Source organism: Primulina huaijiensis, chromosome 12 (assembly GCF_012295235.1).
Source record: "Primulina huaijiensis isolate GDHJ02 chromosome 12, ASM1229523v2, whole genome shotgun sequence".
Taxonomy (NCBI): Eukaryota; Viridiplantae; Streptophyta; class Magnoliopsida; order Lamiales; family Gesneriaceae; genus Primulina; species Primulina huaijiensis.
In genome coordinates, this window is record NC_133317.1 from 3,675,139 (window position 1) to 3,692,194 (window position 17,056).

Below are 17,056 nucleotides of genomic sequence, written 5' to 3' on the forward strand. Positions count from 1 at the left end.
AAAAGTACAAGTCATATACGAAATACATTCTTATCATACTAGGGTTCAACTACGTATCAGCGCTGAATCCTAATATAAAAGTACAAGTCATATACGAAATACATTCTTATCATACTAGGGTTCAACTACGTATCAGCGCTGAATCCTAATCTGCTTCTGAGCCCGGATCTCCACGCTAACTATACTCTCTCATCCTCTTCCTGATCCTGATCCTGTCCCACCTGTTGTCAAGCACACATACAAACAAGACAACAGCCGGATAACTCCGGTGAGAATTATATTCTCAGTATAAACCATGTACACATGCAATCATATAATCAATGTAAAAGCATATGAAAGATATTCATAACCTGCATACTAATCAAAACATGAATAAAGTATTCGTCGCATGTATCACAACCCGAAACATGGATCAATATCAATAAAAAAGTCATATTCTAAACATGTACCAAAATCAGGAACATAAATCAAGATCAATCAATGAATCACTCTCCGTGATTCTCAGACTCAGACTCGACTCATTCCTAATCTAGGGATCCCGATCTGAATAAGAACATACACCCACCTACACTCCCGATCGGGGTGGTGGTACGTTCTTATTCACAGACTTTGGTCTTTTCCATATCGAACATCAGTAATAGAAGCAACTCCAATTCTATCCACTTCGATATGACCAAACGTCCGATGTCATGACCTATCTGTCAAAGACTATGGCACTATCGCCATATTCCTATCATGTGACAATGTGCAATGTGCCCGTGGCGATCCCACCACTATCAGGCACTTCTGTCACAAGATGACTCGTCTAATACTCGTCTAAAATCAATAGAACAAGCATATCAATTCATTAATTGCCCATATCAATGCAATAAAATAAAGTATGTGATTTAGGGAAACTCAAGTCAACCCTCACTCGAGTTGTGCAATCCCAACTCAACATTAATTTATATCTTTATCTTCTCCGTTTGACGAATACGAAGTCTCGAATTTAACTCTGTCCATACCCAATCTGGCAATGACAATATCGAATAGAGACAATATCAGTCTATAACTCAGTTCAAAACCTGTTCTGATCAATACTCAAATCAAAACACAATCTGATCAATGTCAATAGACATACGGTACCACAATACAATCTCAATCACTACAGAATCTGCTCAATATCAATTTACGGATGTTTCGACGGCATAACACTACAGTCTCGATAACCCCGTCAATCTTAACATCACAGATATACTACCAGAACTCATTATCGATATCGGTATAACTCAGAATCTCAACGATAATACACATCTGATATCGAATCTCAATCAATTCAACTCCAAAAATCATAACAATTACATAAACAGTCTGTTCTTTAATCTGACTTCAAATATACGATGTCTACTGTATCAAAAACACCATATATGATTCATATTCGATTCTGACAATATCATAATTTCAAATCATGTCTAAACGTAACAAAACTTACGTCCAGTTGTAGCCTGCGTCGATAGGAGCACAGTACTGAAGTCGGATTGTAATTCGGACGGCCGGATCTTCCCCAATCACAAATCTAAATATCAAAAAGGCGTAAGGATTATTTCTTAACCTCCCACGACCCTTTTCTCGGAATTCTGAAGAGGAAATGAACTTTGCTATATATATATTGCATGTGGAGACCAAATGGCTTCATCATGGTGCAACACGTCTCGCGCATATGAGCGTCCCACTCCGGCGCATATGCGCGAGACATTCTGTCTCGGCGCCTAACTTCTCAGCAACTCGCGCATATGCGCGCCCTTACTTCGCGCATATGCGCGAGAATCTCTGTTCTCGCAAAAATGCTGCTCCAATGCTCGCGCATATGCGCGCCACTGAGCCGCGCCTGTGCGCCTAAATCTCAGTCTCGGAACTTTGGCAATCTACCAGCTCGCGCATATGCGCGTCCCTCATCCGCGCATGTGCGCAACATTCTCTGGACTCTGCACTTCTGGCATTCTCGCTCTCGCGCATATGCGCGAGATGTTCTGTCCCGCGGCTGCTGCTTCGCGCATATGCGCGACACTCCTTGGCGCATGTGCGCGCACTTCTCTGCCCGTCCACTCATGTACATGCATTACTAATCAAATTCATTCTAATGCACTTTAATTCCCAATATCTTCATTACTCACAAATTTGCCAAGTCATTCAGGATTAAGTACAGTGATATAATCTCGAGCATTACACTTCATCACACTGCAGATGTGTTTCTGTTCTTGATTTGTCCTGCAGAAGTGCCGCATTATTGTCTTCTGCCACATTCTTACTCCACTGCAGATGTGTTTCTGTTCTTGATTTGTCCTGCAGAAGTGCCGCATTATTGTCTTCTGCCACATTCTTACTTCCACATTCATATTTACGGGTTTTGGCGGCTAGTTTAGCGGTGCTGAATCGTAGGCTGATTTCAGAGTTCGGTGGGACGGTCTCCATGATTTTCTAGATCAGCAAGCATTCAACAAAAAATTGCATAAGCGAAGAACACGTTGATTCTAATCTTGGGTTCTGTGAGAATAGAGAAGCAGGAAATTGAAACTGCACTGCAGCGGGTGTTTGAGGAATGAAATTTTAAAAAAAACAAAATTATTATGTTTTGCACATTTTGTTGAAAAAGGCTTAATCTTTTATCCTCAAATTTAACAAAGATAATGTTGTTTTACCCTTGTTTCCATAATATACCTATACAACAATTCAATGGTAAAAAGTAAAATCAATGTTTTTTTCCCAATATTTTAATACACGTGACAATGTCACCTTTTTTAACACAAAATGTTTAATAAAATTGAATCCGAAGCATTCCTGCAAAAACTAGATTTATTAAGAAATTTTAAGGTGCCTAAAATGCATCCAAGTTTGCATGGATAAGTTTTTCAAAGTATCCATACATGCTTGTTAAAAAACAGTTAATGCACGAGACTTGCTTGTTAAATCCTCCATAAGCATGAATTAATAGGTTACTGGTATAGAGAATATTGCTATACACTTGATCGTATCGATGATAGACCATATATATATATATATAAAGTTGTTATTTTTCCAAATCTCCACGAAGTTTGTGGTATTTTCCCAAATCTCCACGAAGTTTGTGGTCTACAAAGAATCTGGGAAATAAATATACTTGACATCGAGGGTTATCATAATTTTGAATGCTGTTTCCATGGGCAACCACCCACGAAAGCTTGTTCCAACACATCCTCCATTCTCTTTGCAGGTAGTATCTGTTGCAACAAGATTTATGAGAAGATAAACCACACCAGTACAATTTACGTCTCATATTTAGGAACTAAACAAAATTATAAATATAATATTAACATCACTTTTTCCCGTTTAACAACATTACAATTACCCCTAGTAGTCCCTTTCTAGTAACCCCCTTTAATATCGAGAGCTCAAACTCAATCAACTAGTGAACTAGCAGGACCAGAGTTACTCAAGCTCGAATTTAACAATTCGAGCTTGAGATTGGACAAATCAATAACCAAAATACTATCTAGTCTTTACAAATTAAGATTCAAAACATTCAATTGTAAAAGAATCAATGATAAAAACGACAAGTTTAATCATATCAAAAAATATATTTTAAAAATGAAATATCGTAGATCAAAGCTCAAGTACCAGTAAAAAGTGCCGAATCGACTCAAAGCAACCTAATAATCAACCTACTCTAGCTCGGTCACAACCAAGATCGAGTTGAATTTTTCCTGAACCACGATACACTCGACTCACTCATACTTTTTGACTAACCAAAATGAGATACTTATTTACATAAAATTGTATGCATATTGTTTATAACTAAACATCTAAACTCATAATTTCTTAAACTCAAGACACAACTACAAAATATAAAACCGTTTAGAGCAAAATTTACCTCCAAACAAGAGAGCACGGCTGATGGTACCTCCACTAAGTCTTTTAAGTTCCTCTCTGGTAGAATAACTCTTTTGATTCCATATCTGTGGGCCGCTAGAACCTGTATAGAGTGGACAATAATAAGAAATTTACATGGTGGCAATCCCATTTCTTACTTGAAGTCAATGAAATACGAGGACATGACAAATGCGCTTATTTATCTCCATCTAGTGCATCTATAGAATATAAAGGATACAATTTTTGGTATATATTCATTTCAAACAAAGCATTCAAGAAAACAAAAATTGTAGCACACCATTTTATCCATAATAATGTGATCAATAGAGACTTATTATGTGTTCACAATCTTACAGGTATTACCTATACAATGAAAATCCCTGAACATCTGTCTTAGATCATACAGACACAATTTATGATAACAAGTCTAGTTCAAAGGTTGCAACCCCCTTGTGTTCGTTGGGTGAGTGTTTAAATCTCCAGAAGCTAGCAAGCTCCAGATCTAATTAAGCAGAGGATAAAATTCCAATTTGACATAAACTTAAGATTTCATAGAAAAAAAAGCCCAAATGGGAAAGTAACGAGGAAAATATTTCATTTCAATCGCTGCTCATGATACTGATATATGGCTTCTATACCGATGATAAAAAGATATGGCTTCTATTGATTTAAATTTTATGAACACGTGAGTAACTTCAACTTTTCGATCCTGGTATGCACCACAAATTTTTCCTTCTTTCAAGAATGTGACATTTGTTAAACAAAAAACATCTTCTATGGTTTTCCCTCCAATTTCCACCAAAGATGAGAAGGGATGTCGGAAAGAAATGTTAGTTTTCATTTTCCTCGATCAATTTCTCATCCTCCCAAAACAAAAAAAATGACAATTTTTTATTTTCTTTCCTCACAAAAAATTTTCCAATCTTTTTCACATCTATTAAAATAATCGTTGTTTTTTTATCATAAGTTTTCATCATTCCTAGAAATACCCCGTTATTGTTATATTATATTCTACTCCAAAAATACACTATTTTAAAATTATTTTATACAACCATTAGGTGAAATTTTATTACAATTTCCTCAAAACAGATATAATAATTTTTTTTCTCCAAAACAAATCCGAACATACATTTTATTATCCGGGAACACTTCCAAAATATTTCCTTAAAATTCCCAAAATAAAACCTAACATTGCGCAAGTATATCTTCCCAATTTCTAGCTGATATTTGATTATTATCTGTCTAATATATTTATAATATATAACTGTTAAGATTGAGACTTTGACATAACTCAACCCCAAAAGCTAGTTCAAGGGGGGAGGATTGTCCAAGTCCATATATGCAACTCCCAGGTATCCAACCGATGTGGGACAACTAACACACCCCCTCACATCCAGGAATAAACATCTGGAGCGTGAAGTTTACAAATGACTCAAATATGGGCAGAACGGGTGACCCAACTATGGGCAGTCCAACACATAACGGCGGAACCTGAGCTCTGATACCATGTTAAGATTGGGACTTGAACCTAACTCAACCTCAAAAGCTAGCTCAAGGGGGTAGAATTGTCCAAGTCTATATATACAACTTCCAGGTATATTATGTGTGATGTAGATACTAAGATATGCTTCATTCCAACCAACCCCCAAAAAGGAATCCAAAATTGAGACGTCTGGCAATGAGAACCTCAAAGTTACACATTTAACCAAGCAGAAGTGAGCTTCTGATTCAACACTACTGGAACAGAAATGTCAATCAATAGAACAGTCAACCAGCCGAGATATCCATCTAGCATTGACAAAACTAACATAGAGAGGCATCTGACAGAGACAAGTCAACACTTCTGACGGCAATATTAATTTTATCTTATTCTACCGATTACTTTTACGTGCAGTTATATATGCATCATTAAAGAACGAAGTAAAAAGGCGGTGAGGCAAGAACGCTAAAAAAACAAAGTAGAATGGGTTGGGAGTATATCTTGTACTTCAATTTATGTAGTGAAGGGCACAATACAATTTTCTGAAAAAATTTGACATGGGAAATTATAAATAATTAATTTAATTTTGTGATAAATAGTACTTTTTTCGTTTATCCAATGACATTATGTATAAATAGATGAACCCCCCCTTCTCTCTCTCTCAAGTTTTTATTACTATTTTTATGGGAGTCAAAAATGCACAAGTTGCCACCCGTATTTAAAATTCTATTAATCAATTTGATATTATACAAAGTTGGGTTCAATTGAACACTCTCGTCCTAGACCAGACTCCGCCAGGCAATCAACTACCATGAAAAACAATGGCTATGCTAGACAAAAAAATGCATATCTGGGTTGAGGTAAAAAAAACGAAATTTGAACCAACTCATTTCGAGCCAATATATTTTTGCAGATCCCATCTCTGAAGAACCTCGTCTAACCTTGATTTGATCCCCATTTCCACCCTTATCAATGACAGATGAATTTTATCTAGCATCAAATTTATACACATCGCTGAAAATTATTAGGTCTGCAAAATAATAGTTCATATTGGTAACTAAAATGTAAAAACTCACAACTGTAACTGAGAATTTACGGTGTAAAACTCCAAGAAAATGTACCTTGTCCTTAATGCCACCAACAGGTAAGACTATACCCCTTAAAGTCATCTCTCCAGTCATTGCTGTATCTGCTCTAACTCTTCGCTGACTGAATAGTGAAACCAACGAGGTTACAAGAGTTACACCAGCTGAAGGCCCATCCTTTGGTACAGCCCCAGCAGGAAAATGTATATGAATGTCTCGACCTTCAAGGAGATTAGAATCTTTAGCAGCAGCCAGATTGAGTTCAGTTGCTCTTGCTCTTACCTGTGTACGTGAATGGAGAGAACCATAAAGCCCACAAATACCTATGAACTATGAGGAAACCTTTATCCTTTTGTTTTACACGAAATAAAAATGACGCGACACATAAAATTTTATGAGAGGAATTTAAGCAACAAAAGAAATCAGAGAACTTAATTTTTTAACTGAAAATGGAGCAGCCGGGGGAAATAATACTTAAAAGCGGCCAGTCAACTATTGCTTCATTGTGAATCCGCAAGTTCCAACAAGTATGAATACGGGATTCATATTCACGCCAAAACACTCAAAATTTGACAAAATGCCGAGTAAAAAAATTGCTTGGTGGCAGCCACACAACTTTCTAGTGAATTCTAATGTACATTAAGAGTTGGAATTACGACAACATTTTTTAGATGGCAAATTCCAACTCTAGCAGCATCCGTAACCTCATATCTAGTTTCCTAATACTCAAGACAAGCATATTATTTATGACTAAATAAAACTGTACGTGCAGTGAAATAGTGAAAATTATTACCCATGTCAATGCAATTTGTGCCGATTCTTTAATTACATCCCCAAGTTGCCCGGTCAGATGCAAATCACCTTTTCCTACCAGCGCAGTAGCCTCAACAAATTGAACCTCCCCACCAACGGCTGTCCAAACAAGTCCAACAGATATCCCAGGAGTCGCAACTCGGTCAGCAGTTTCTCTATCGTCATATCTTGGTGGCTGGTAGACAGCATACACAATATGTACAGCATATCATAAGTCACGACAGATGATGAGAAATGAAGAAACAAAGAAAAGAGGAGCAACTGATGTCCAACAGAACCCAAATAGCCCTTATAAAGCAATCAAATTTACAAGATCATTTGGGATTTTGGGATTCTATTAGTTATTGATTATTTTAAACGAAAATACTACTTACTCCGAGAACTTTTTCCAGCATAGCTTCATCCGCAACCAAAGGTGAGGTCATACGACATGCATTTGAGATATCATGGCTGTTGACATCCATTGGAATGACTTCAAATTCTACTCCAGCCTCGTCAGAAAGTCCACTCTCCAATATAGGAGAAGCCAGCCGTTGGACATCTTTGCTAAGTGGCACAGCATGATCTTGTTCGGCAACTCTGACGGCCGCTGCACGAGCCAGGGCAGCCAAATTTCTCTCCAGATTGCGGACACCAGCTTCCCTAGTGTATCTTTGGATGACAAGTTCTACCATGGCCTACCACAAAATCAAGAAACCAGTATGGTTTAAGTTCATTAGTTTTCAAAATCTCACATATTGATTTGCCAATGATGGGACTGATGAACAGGAGGCACTTCATAAGCATGAACATACTTGTGACATTATACGAACAAGACTACTTGATTATAAAATAATAGTGCAAACAACCCTGAAAGCGGGGGCCACTAAAGCACGCCACAGCATTGTTGTCTACTCAAATTGATGATGTGGGGCGCCAGACTCAATCCTCCAGTTAATAAAATGACCTATGGGTTAGAGACAACACCTATTTTCGCATTGGCTTCCATGTAAACCAGAGTACTAAGCCAAATAATTAAGAAAATAAAATCCAAAAAGTTACAGATGTAATACATGCCTAGATATGATACGGATAAGCTAATGGAGATGCAGGCAATAGTATTCGAACATAAAAATTATGCCACAAAAAAGGACTTAACTATAACCTCATGATAACATCCACAAGCCAAACATACAACACCGAACGAAACATATTTGCATCATGCCAATTTACAACACATCCAATCATACTTCTATATGAGAAATCACAATACGATGGAACAAGTGCATAATGACTTCCATACCTCTGGAACCTGTAGAAAATCATAGCTCAGTCCATGTTGATCAAGCACTCGTGGAATTAAATGTCGGGTTGCTATTCGAAGCTTTTCTTCAGGGGTATATCCAGGCAGCTCAATGACTTCCATCCTGTCTAAGAGTGGCGGAGGAATAGGCTGCATCCTGTTTGCAGTAGCCACAAATATAACCTTCGAAAGGTCAAATGGAACATTCAAATAGCTAAAAACTTCAATCAAGGATCACCTATTTTTATTTTTCAATAAAATTGGCCCAAGACGATATATTTTCAACATACATACATGTAATGAAAGAACAAAAGCATGACACAGGCACTGTTTCATATTTCTGTGGCCCGAGAAATTGTCATGATTCTGCGAAATAAAGTTGTATCTTTTTACCTCCATATTCTTGAGGACGTATTTTTATCCCTGAGCAACTTATAATGAAAGAAAAGAAAATTTAAATAAAATATGTGTCCAAATTTCCCATAAGTTCAGTATGAATTTATCAGGTTTTATCACAACCATATTTTCATAACTGAATTCCCTGTGAATTATGCATCTAATTACTAACCTAGACAGTGACAATTGAAGCATTTTTTTTCCAGGTTGAATAGATGAGAAAATGAATGCAGTTTCTTACTATCCAAGTACTATACATAGTAAGCCAAACATGACTAGTGCAAGGATACTGATCATTGAATGTTTTGTTCTGTTCGGGATCAAGGACCTCAAGCAGTGCTGAAGCCGGATCACCCCGGACATCGGAACCTGTTTTGTCAATCTCATCCAGAAGCATAACAGGATTGCAAACGCCAACTTTCTGGAAATCAAAAAAGATACATTAATTTCATCAAGAAAAGAATCTGTGAAATATGCACCTGCAACCAAACTAAAGATGAAAAAAATATTCAGAGACATCAGATTATTTTCATCTTGATGAAATATTGCTCTTATTGAATTTGGTGTTCTTTCTTGCACAACTTAATCCCAAAGCTCAAAACCAAACAATTAGAAGTCCAATTTACGAAGGACCATGATTGATAAAAGTATGAAAAAAACACAAGATTTAAGCCATGATCATCACAGATGGTTTGCATAACAAATTTAGTTTTACCTTTTCATTCACAAAATTCACTCGTGCAGTAGCACCTAAAAACCTCTAAAACAAAAAGGTGGAAAATATCAAATAAAATCCCACCCACAGCCACAAATGAAAGGTAAAAACCGGCAAAAGGACAAGGAATATACGTCTCACCTCATTTTACCAATAGCATATTATTTAAAAAAGAGAATTCTAATGCTTTTAATATTATCAAGTGAACATCAAGAAAATATGTGATATGATTACTTCTCACCTTCAGCCCATCAATAAGACGTCCAGGCATGCTTCCAACATATGTTCGTCGGTGGCCTCTAATGTCAGCCTCATCTTTGACGCCACCAAGGGATATGCGCACAAATTTTCTGCCCAAAGCAGCAGCAATTGACGAGGCTAAAGATGTCTTTCCTACACCTGGTGGACCGACAAAGCACAACACCGGGCCTCTTGCGTCTGGTTTGAGCTGTATGACATGTTCAGATAGATTCAGTTAGATTGACATTTGCGAGATTGAAAAATATCAAGAATAAAATGGGAACAAGAAGTAAACCTTCCGAACAGCTAGATATTCAATTATCCGCTGCTTGACTTTCACTAAACCATAGTGGTCAATGTCGAGACGCTCTTTTGCTGCTTTCAAATCCAATTCCAATTCTTCGCTGGCTTTTTGCCAGGGAAGGTCGGCAAGAAGTTCCAAATACGCACGAGAGCTGTTATATCCAGGTTGCTGCGGCTGCATTTTTTTAAGTGTCCTGTACAAAAAATTAATTCGAAAATGAAAGAAAGTACTCAACCAGATTTGAAATTCTGAACCAAGAGCAAGAAGAATTCCAAATTGTGGGTTGTACAGCAGACAACATTGTGATATCTCTCACAAAATAGCTTGGCAGATATGCCCATGCAAACTTTGGCACAAGACTAGCAAAATATCAATAATCTTCACCGTAAAGTATGAACATTGAAAAATTATATCTCAATAGAAAACTTAGATCCTATGTTTTCAATGCTCTTTTGCTACAATAAATGAAGTCAATACCATCCTTTTCAGTGACTATTTGTTACATCAAATGTTCGACAATGTGAAAGCTTAACTCAAATCTTAGTGTATGAACATTGCTAACATAGTTTCAACATAATTTAGATGAAATGTTTAAATCCACTATCATTGCTCTCTGATAGTGCTCTTTGAAAACTATCAAAGTGATTGGTAACGAAGACTGTACCGTAATTCTCTTTGAGCATATTTCCAGATGTTCGCAGGCATCCCGACATCTTGTAATTTTCTCTCTAGTGTGGCCACATCGTCCTCATCATCATCGTTGTCACCAAGTTCTTCCTTTATAGCCCTCATCTTGTAATACAAAAAGCACAAAAGTGTAGGCGTAACATTAGAATTTACAAGACAAATTATAAATTAATATAGAGTGAGATTTTTTGAAAGAATTTTAGGTACTAAGAAACCAGGTGGTGAAGTTAGTTATAACTTTTCTTCACTGCGAGTACAAATTGGTAAGAAACCAGATGGTGAAGTTAGTTATAACTTTGCTTCTTTGAATAGGTTTCTGCAAGCAAAAATTGATGGTTTCTTCAAAGCATGGAAAAAGGGTGGAACCCGAAATTAGACAAGACTGGTAGATTTTTAAGTTCAAAAAACACACAAACACTATGTTACGTGAATGCATGCAGGCCCCCCGATAACTATAGTTGAATGCAGCTTTCTCAGGTTTATTTTAAAAGGAATCACTATAATCCTTAAGTGTGAAATACATTTAGTAAGAAAACCTGTTGACGAAGGAGAAATTCTTTCTGTGACTTTGACAACTGTCCCTCGACCTTTTGTGTAATCTTCTCCGCTACTCGAATAGACTACAGGAAGCAGTTATATAGCATGACTCTTAATTGTACATAATCCATATGAATTGTACAAACCCATAAGATGAATTCTACAGACCTGTAAATGCCTATCAACCAATTCAGTTGCTTTTGCTAGCCTCGCTTTAATATCCACAGAATCTAAAGTGGATAGCTGTTCTTCAAAGCTAATCTCGAAGCTTGCAACAAATATGTCTGCCAGTTTGTGCACAGGGATTGTTTCCAGGAGAATTTTAGTCCTGCCACCTGTTTTTTGTTTCTAAATGCAGAAATCAAACAAAGATCAAATGAAAAGTAAGTAACGTTACAAAGGAAAAACATTGAAATGTATGTCCGTTTCCAACTCTTAAGGAATTACTTCATTAATTCTTAAGTATTTCACGTAACCAACCTGCTCAAGAATAGAGATGAGTTCCATTGCAGTGGCCTTGAATTGTCTAGATAGCGCTATAAAGTCTGGATCTTGTTCCACTTGATCCATCTCTATCCGATTATAAAATAACAAAATCAGTCAATAAATCAAAGATGGTGTCTACAGAGCAGTAAAGTAAAACTTAATGAGCGTAAGAATAACGATATAACTGAAGTCAAAATCTGAATTGCAAATTGTCAATACAAGACTAGATATATCATTCAGGGAATTCTTTTCAGCCTGTGCCAAAGGACGGAAATAGGTGTCAAGCCATTCAGTTCCTTTCCTTCTTCCCATGTGGTATGAAGGGTCTCATTGCAGTCCAACAAACTTTTCAGCCCACAAACTCTACTCAATACCATTTCATCCCTTTTGCGCCGAAAATGCATAAGCACATTTAGGAAAATAAAGATTGAGATCAAGAGTTAAAAGGGTTAAAAATATTTCATTAACTCAAAAGGGATGCCCCAAGTTTGAGAATTATCGTTTGATTAAAAAAGTGAACACAACCCTTCATGCCAGAATTATCTTGCATTTGCCATTTGACATTACAAAATACAGTTAATGTAAAACCCTTCGGTGATGAACAAATAAATAAGCATGTCACAACTAACTTATACCCATTGTATGTCAGTTTGGTAAACAAGTAAGATCTTCATTAAAAAACAGAGGTTGTAAATCATCTTCCCGATACTTAGAACTGTTACATATGGATCTTTTTGGTCAAATACCAGTCATGAGTTTAGGAGGAATGAAATACACCTTAGTGGTTGTGGATTATTTTTCAAGATTTACTTGGGTTATTTTTCTCAAATCCAAAGACCAAACTGCTGCACAACTGATTAAGCTCTTCAAAAGACTATTAAATGAAAAATCAGTTGGGATTGATCGCATAAGGTCTGACAGATGGATTGAATTCATCAATCAAAATCTTTCAACTTTTTTAGAAAATACTGGAATCAAGCATGAGCTCTCAGCAGCTAGAACACCTCAGCAAAATGGTGTAGCTGAGAGAAGAAATCGGACCCTTAAAGAAGCTGCTAGAACAATGCTTGTTGATTCTGGTATTTCTCAAAGGTTTTGGGCTGAAGCAGTAAACACTGCATATTACACTCAGAACATATCAATGATTAATAAGAATCATGTGAAAACACCATATGAGATCTGGCATGGAAGAAAATGTGTGGTTACTTATTTCAAAATATTTGGCTGCAGATGTTTTATTCTTGATAATGGTAAAAATCATTTAAAAGCCTTTGATGCTAAATCTGCAGAGGGAATATTTTTTGGATATTCTTCAGTTAGCAAAGCATATAGACTCTTTAATAAAAGCTCTTTAAATGTTGAAGAATTTATTCATGTTGTTTTTGATGAAACTGTGCTAACTAATAAGCCAACTGATCCAGTTGAGCTAGTTGATCGTTTTACAGAGATCAGTTTGGAGGATGATAATGAAGAAGAAAATCGTATCAAAAGAAATATCCTTCAAACACCTGAACCAAAAATACTAGATCAATCAGTTGAACAGGAACCTGCTCCTGATAATCAGTTGGTGGAGCAAACAGATGATATTCAGTTACCAACTGATACAACTCCAACTATGACGATAGGCATTATTAAACTTGTAAAAACGAGCAAGGGCTCATCTGCAATAACAACTCGATTGATGAACTAGGATTGCATGGTTTTACGAGACGGGTTAAAATGTACAAGTAATTGTTTATATTCATCATTATAGATTAACTTCACATGGAATGTTCAACGTTCAAACTCACAGAATCTATAAAGATTACATGTAGAATTGCCAAAAAAAAAAGAGTCATACAAAACCTAATGTATTCACAAAAAATGTTTGCCCCCTCTCATTCACGAGGCTCACGTCTCCCAAGGCAATATTCCGGAAAGCTTATCGTATAAAAATGATCAATGACTAGATGTTCATATGGTGATTCCTTGTGGTGTCAGTACCCCAAAATTTGAAGAAAAATGAAAAAAACAAAAGAACCTTGTGTTAGGCCATGATCTTTGAAGGACAATGTCGATTCAACCTCATTGGTTCTTAGTTTAAAGTTTTGAACATTGGGAACCCGTGATTACATAATTGTGAGGTATGATATAATCACGTGAATGCGATCAATTACATACAAATTGTTTTGAAAGCAATAAACTTATAGGTGCGTGGGATAAATTGAATTATTGTTTTTTCCAATAGTATGATCTCAGGAGCCCAAGGAAATGCAACGAAACCACCAAATTCCTTATTAATTAAGATGGGATTATTTTTTTTTTTTATATGAAACGAAAATACGGGATTATTTGTGTAAACTAAATGCACAATACCCGGCTCAACATGAATTGTACTTCCTCGTGTAGGGATTAGTTTTTAGCCAGAGCAACATTTATTGATTTCCTGTGGTTCAAAGTTACCAATATCGATGACTAACCTAAGTCAAAAATACAAAGTTCACTGACTGTTTACCAGCTTTTGTCGCGTCAAGGGAAGTGATCCGAGCAGTGTAGTATGTCCCTCTTGTGCTCAGCTCCTGCACACTAAATCTGCACAAGCCTTCAAGAACTACAGTGTAGGTGACCCTGCCACTTGGTTTCTCCACTCCTCTTGACAGATGTAAAGCTCGGGCAGCAACTCCCCTAGAAGAAACCATCAACCACTGGTATATAATCCCCAATATTCATACACTCAGGATACTAACAAAATTTAGCTTCATCGTTATGAAAAAAAATACCTGTTATGCCAGTGAACAACTTCTTGTCGGTTCTTGCCACCGTGTTTGTGGGAGATATCAGTCGTTTCCTCTTGAACTTTTGAGCTTCTTTCACTTAAGTTAGTTCCCGCGCCTTAAAATACAATTCTAAAATGACTCATCAAGCATCACAATATAACAACTCCTATGACTACTCTGGTTACATTCGACTCGTCTTTTTCAGTTCACTTTTTATATTAAAAAAATTAGCATCCGATTTGATGAGCGAGTGCTACCACTAACCTGGAGATGGGTTGGGGCCAGCATCAAGGACCTCCGCAGCATCACGAACTGGCAGAATGCCTATTAATCCTTTCTCTTCTCTCTGCCACAACTCTTGTTCCACCAATTTCACACTAGCACATTTATTATCGCAAAATAACTTCAATTAAATTCACACCGCTATCATGCAAAAATAACATATTGCTTTTCATATCTAAGCAAAGAAAGGATTTCAATTCAAAACACATACAAATTTAGCTGGGAACTGTATTCAACCAAAAAAAATAGCAAGGCGAAAAAAATTACAAAACAAAAACACACCTGCTGGGAGAAGTGCAACTGATACGAATGATTGCTCCAGGCAACAAAACTTTGTTTCGAAAGGGAAGAATAGCGAGTCGGCCCGGCAGCTCCACCGATTCATCCATTAGCTTGTGCAAATAAATTCGTTTCGTTTCCCCTATATTTTAGTTTGACTTGAGTTGCGAATTCGATTGTATCAAAGGGTTCAGTGATCGAATAAAAAAGAGGGAGGTTGAGGAAGAAACAGGTGAGGCTTCATCAATTTTCAGTCACAGCCCCTCTACCGAATTGGTTGGCCCGTCTTTCTCCCTTGTTTACCAAACGATGCAACTTTTGTTACCTTTTTCCCAAAAATATATAAAAAATTTTTGATAAGTTACACATTCATCGTATCTTTAAAGTATCATAAACATCTATTTATTTGAACATCGTTGAGATAAATGATTGAGCATCATCATTAACACCGTCACAAAAACTCAAGATAAATGTTGATAAGAAAATAAATAACCGAAACATCAATGAAATTCAAAATGAAAATAAAAAAAGAATGAACGCAAATGACGCAAAAAAAAAATGACAAAACAAGTACAATAAGAAGATTAGAAGACTACAAACATTAATAAAATGGCAAAACTACATAAAAAAAAAAAAAACAAAGTTCATCATGTTTCAAATGAGAAACCACACAAATTCAAGATAATGAAAAAAATTGTTGATTTCAGTAAAAAAAATTAGGAAACTTAAAGACAAAACAGTCACACAGAGATGACCCAAAACTAAAAATTAGCAAGAAAAGATTTGATAATACATTTTTATATTATGAATTTTCAATAGACAATGAATATTTTGATTTCACTTAATATAAGTATTTTATGTTCACTTACTACTTATAAACTGTCATATGCACATATTACTTACAAGTCATAACAAATTCGTAAACAACACATTTTATGCTTTTAATGTACATGGAAAAATATATATCTTCAATGTATATATGTGGGTGGGTGTTGTTTTTATCAAATTATCCTTACAATAATTTATATAAAAAGAATCAAGAATATGGTTTAGTGAAAAAGACATGAACTACCTAAATTGGTCTTCGATCTCAACAAAAAATTTACGAATACAAGTGGCTAACTTAGCTGATTGACTTGAGCGGAGATAGATGCACGCTTTATCCAATGAAACGACATCGTGTGTCATTATACTAAAGTGCTGGGCCGCCCAATCCTCTGGTCCTCCACTGTCCACAAGTCAACCGACGCCACACACTTTCGTTTTTGGTTCAATGCGATTATCAATAATGAGAGACTAAAACATTATTTATTGGGTAAAACAGTTGCTGGTTTATGAACTTTCCGTCACATTATTTTGAATCTTTTTCTACACAGGGTCCATTTCCGCCGTGGCTTTGTGGTATCAGAATTCCTAAAGTATCGAGTTCGTGACTCAATGATAACAAAATTGATCCTGCAATCGTTAAATATTATGTTAATTGTGAGGTTGCGTCATACAATTAAGAGTGTGCTAAGAGTTCTCGTTGATGTTTTACAAATTTTTAAATCAGTTTCAGATGGATTATTTTGTGTGTGTTCTGTTCGGTTTAAAAACCAAATTTGATTTAATTTATCGGTGTTCAATATTTCAAGAATAGGTTATTGTAGCTCAGTGTTTGTCCTCTACTGTTTCAATGTCATATTCTGTACAGAACTTTTCCAAATAGTCATATTTAGAGCAGGTTTAAGCTTATTTTTATATATTCAGTGTTTTAAATTCATAATCATAAAACTATTTCATTGCATCTTTTAAGAATTTCATTTCGAGATATATTCTAACACTTTATG

At 36.1% G+C, this 17,056-nt stretch overlaps 1 protein-coding gene across 2 annotated transcripts; it reads right to left on the reverse strand.

Moving 5' to 3' along the window:
• Positions 1 to 2,816: 2,816 nt before the first annotated feature.
• On the reverse strand, positions 2,817 to 15,533 carry LOC140989618 (lon protease homolog 2, peroxisomal-like). 2 transcript variants are annotated; one of them, XR_012177528.1, is made up of 18 exons: positions 15,231 to 15,533; positions 14,931 to 15,043; positions 14,670 to 14,781; positions 14,405 to 14,574; positions 11,905 to 11,996; positions 11,593 to 11,772; positions 11,424 to 11,507; positions 10,865 to 10,992; positions 10,192 to 10,393; positions 9,898 to 10,104; positions 9,232 to 9,362; positions 8,546 to 8,759; positions 7,638 to 7,940; positions 7,244 to 7,438; positions 6,672 to 6,732; positions 6,487 to 6,574; positions 3,887 to 3,988; positions 3,082 to 3,236 (listed from the first exon to the last, which is right to left on the reverse strand). XR_012177528.1 is itself a non-coding variant. In XM_073458906.1 (17 exons), the coding sequence occupies exons 1-17, from the start codon at positions 15,335 to 15,337 to the stop codon at positions 3,153 to 3,155; spliced, it is 2,670 nt and encodes an 889-aa protein (XP_073315007.1). In that variant the 5' UTR covers positions 15,338 to 15,532; the 3' UTR covers positions 2,817 to 3,152. The 2 variants fall into 2 exon arrangements, 1 of the variants encoding a protein (XP_073315007.1); XM_073458906.1 differs by having other exon boundaries at positions 2,817 to 3,236; positions 6,487 to 6,732; positions 15,231 to 15,532.
• Positions 15,534 to 17,056: the final 1,523 nt, after the last annotated feature.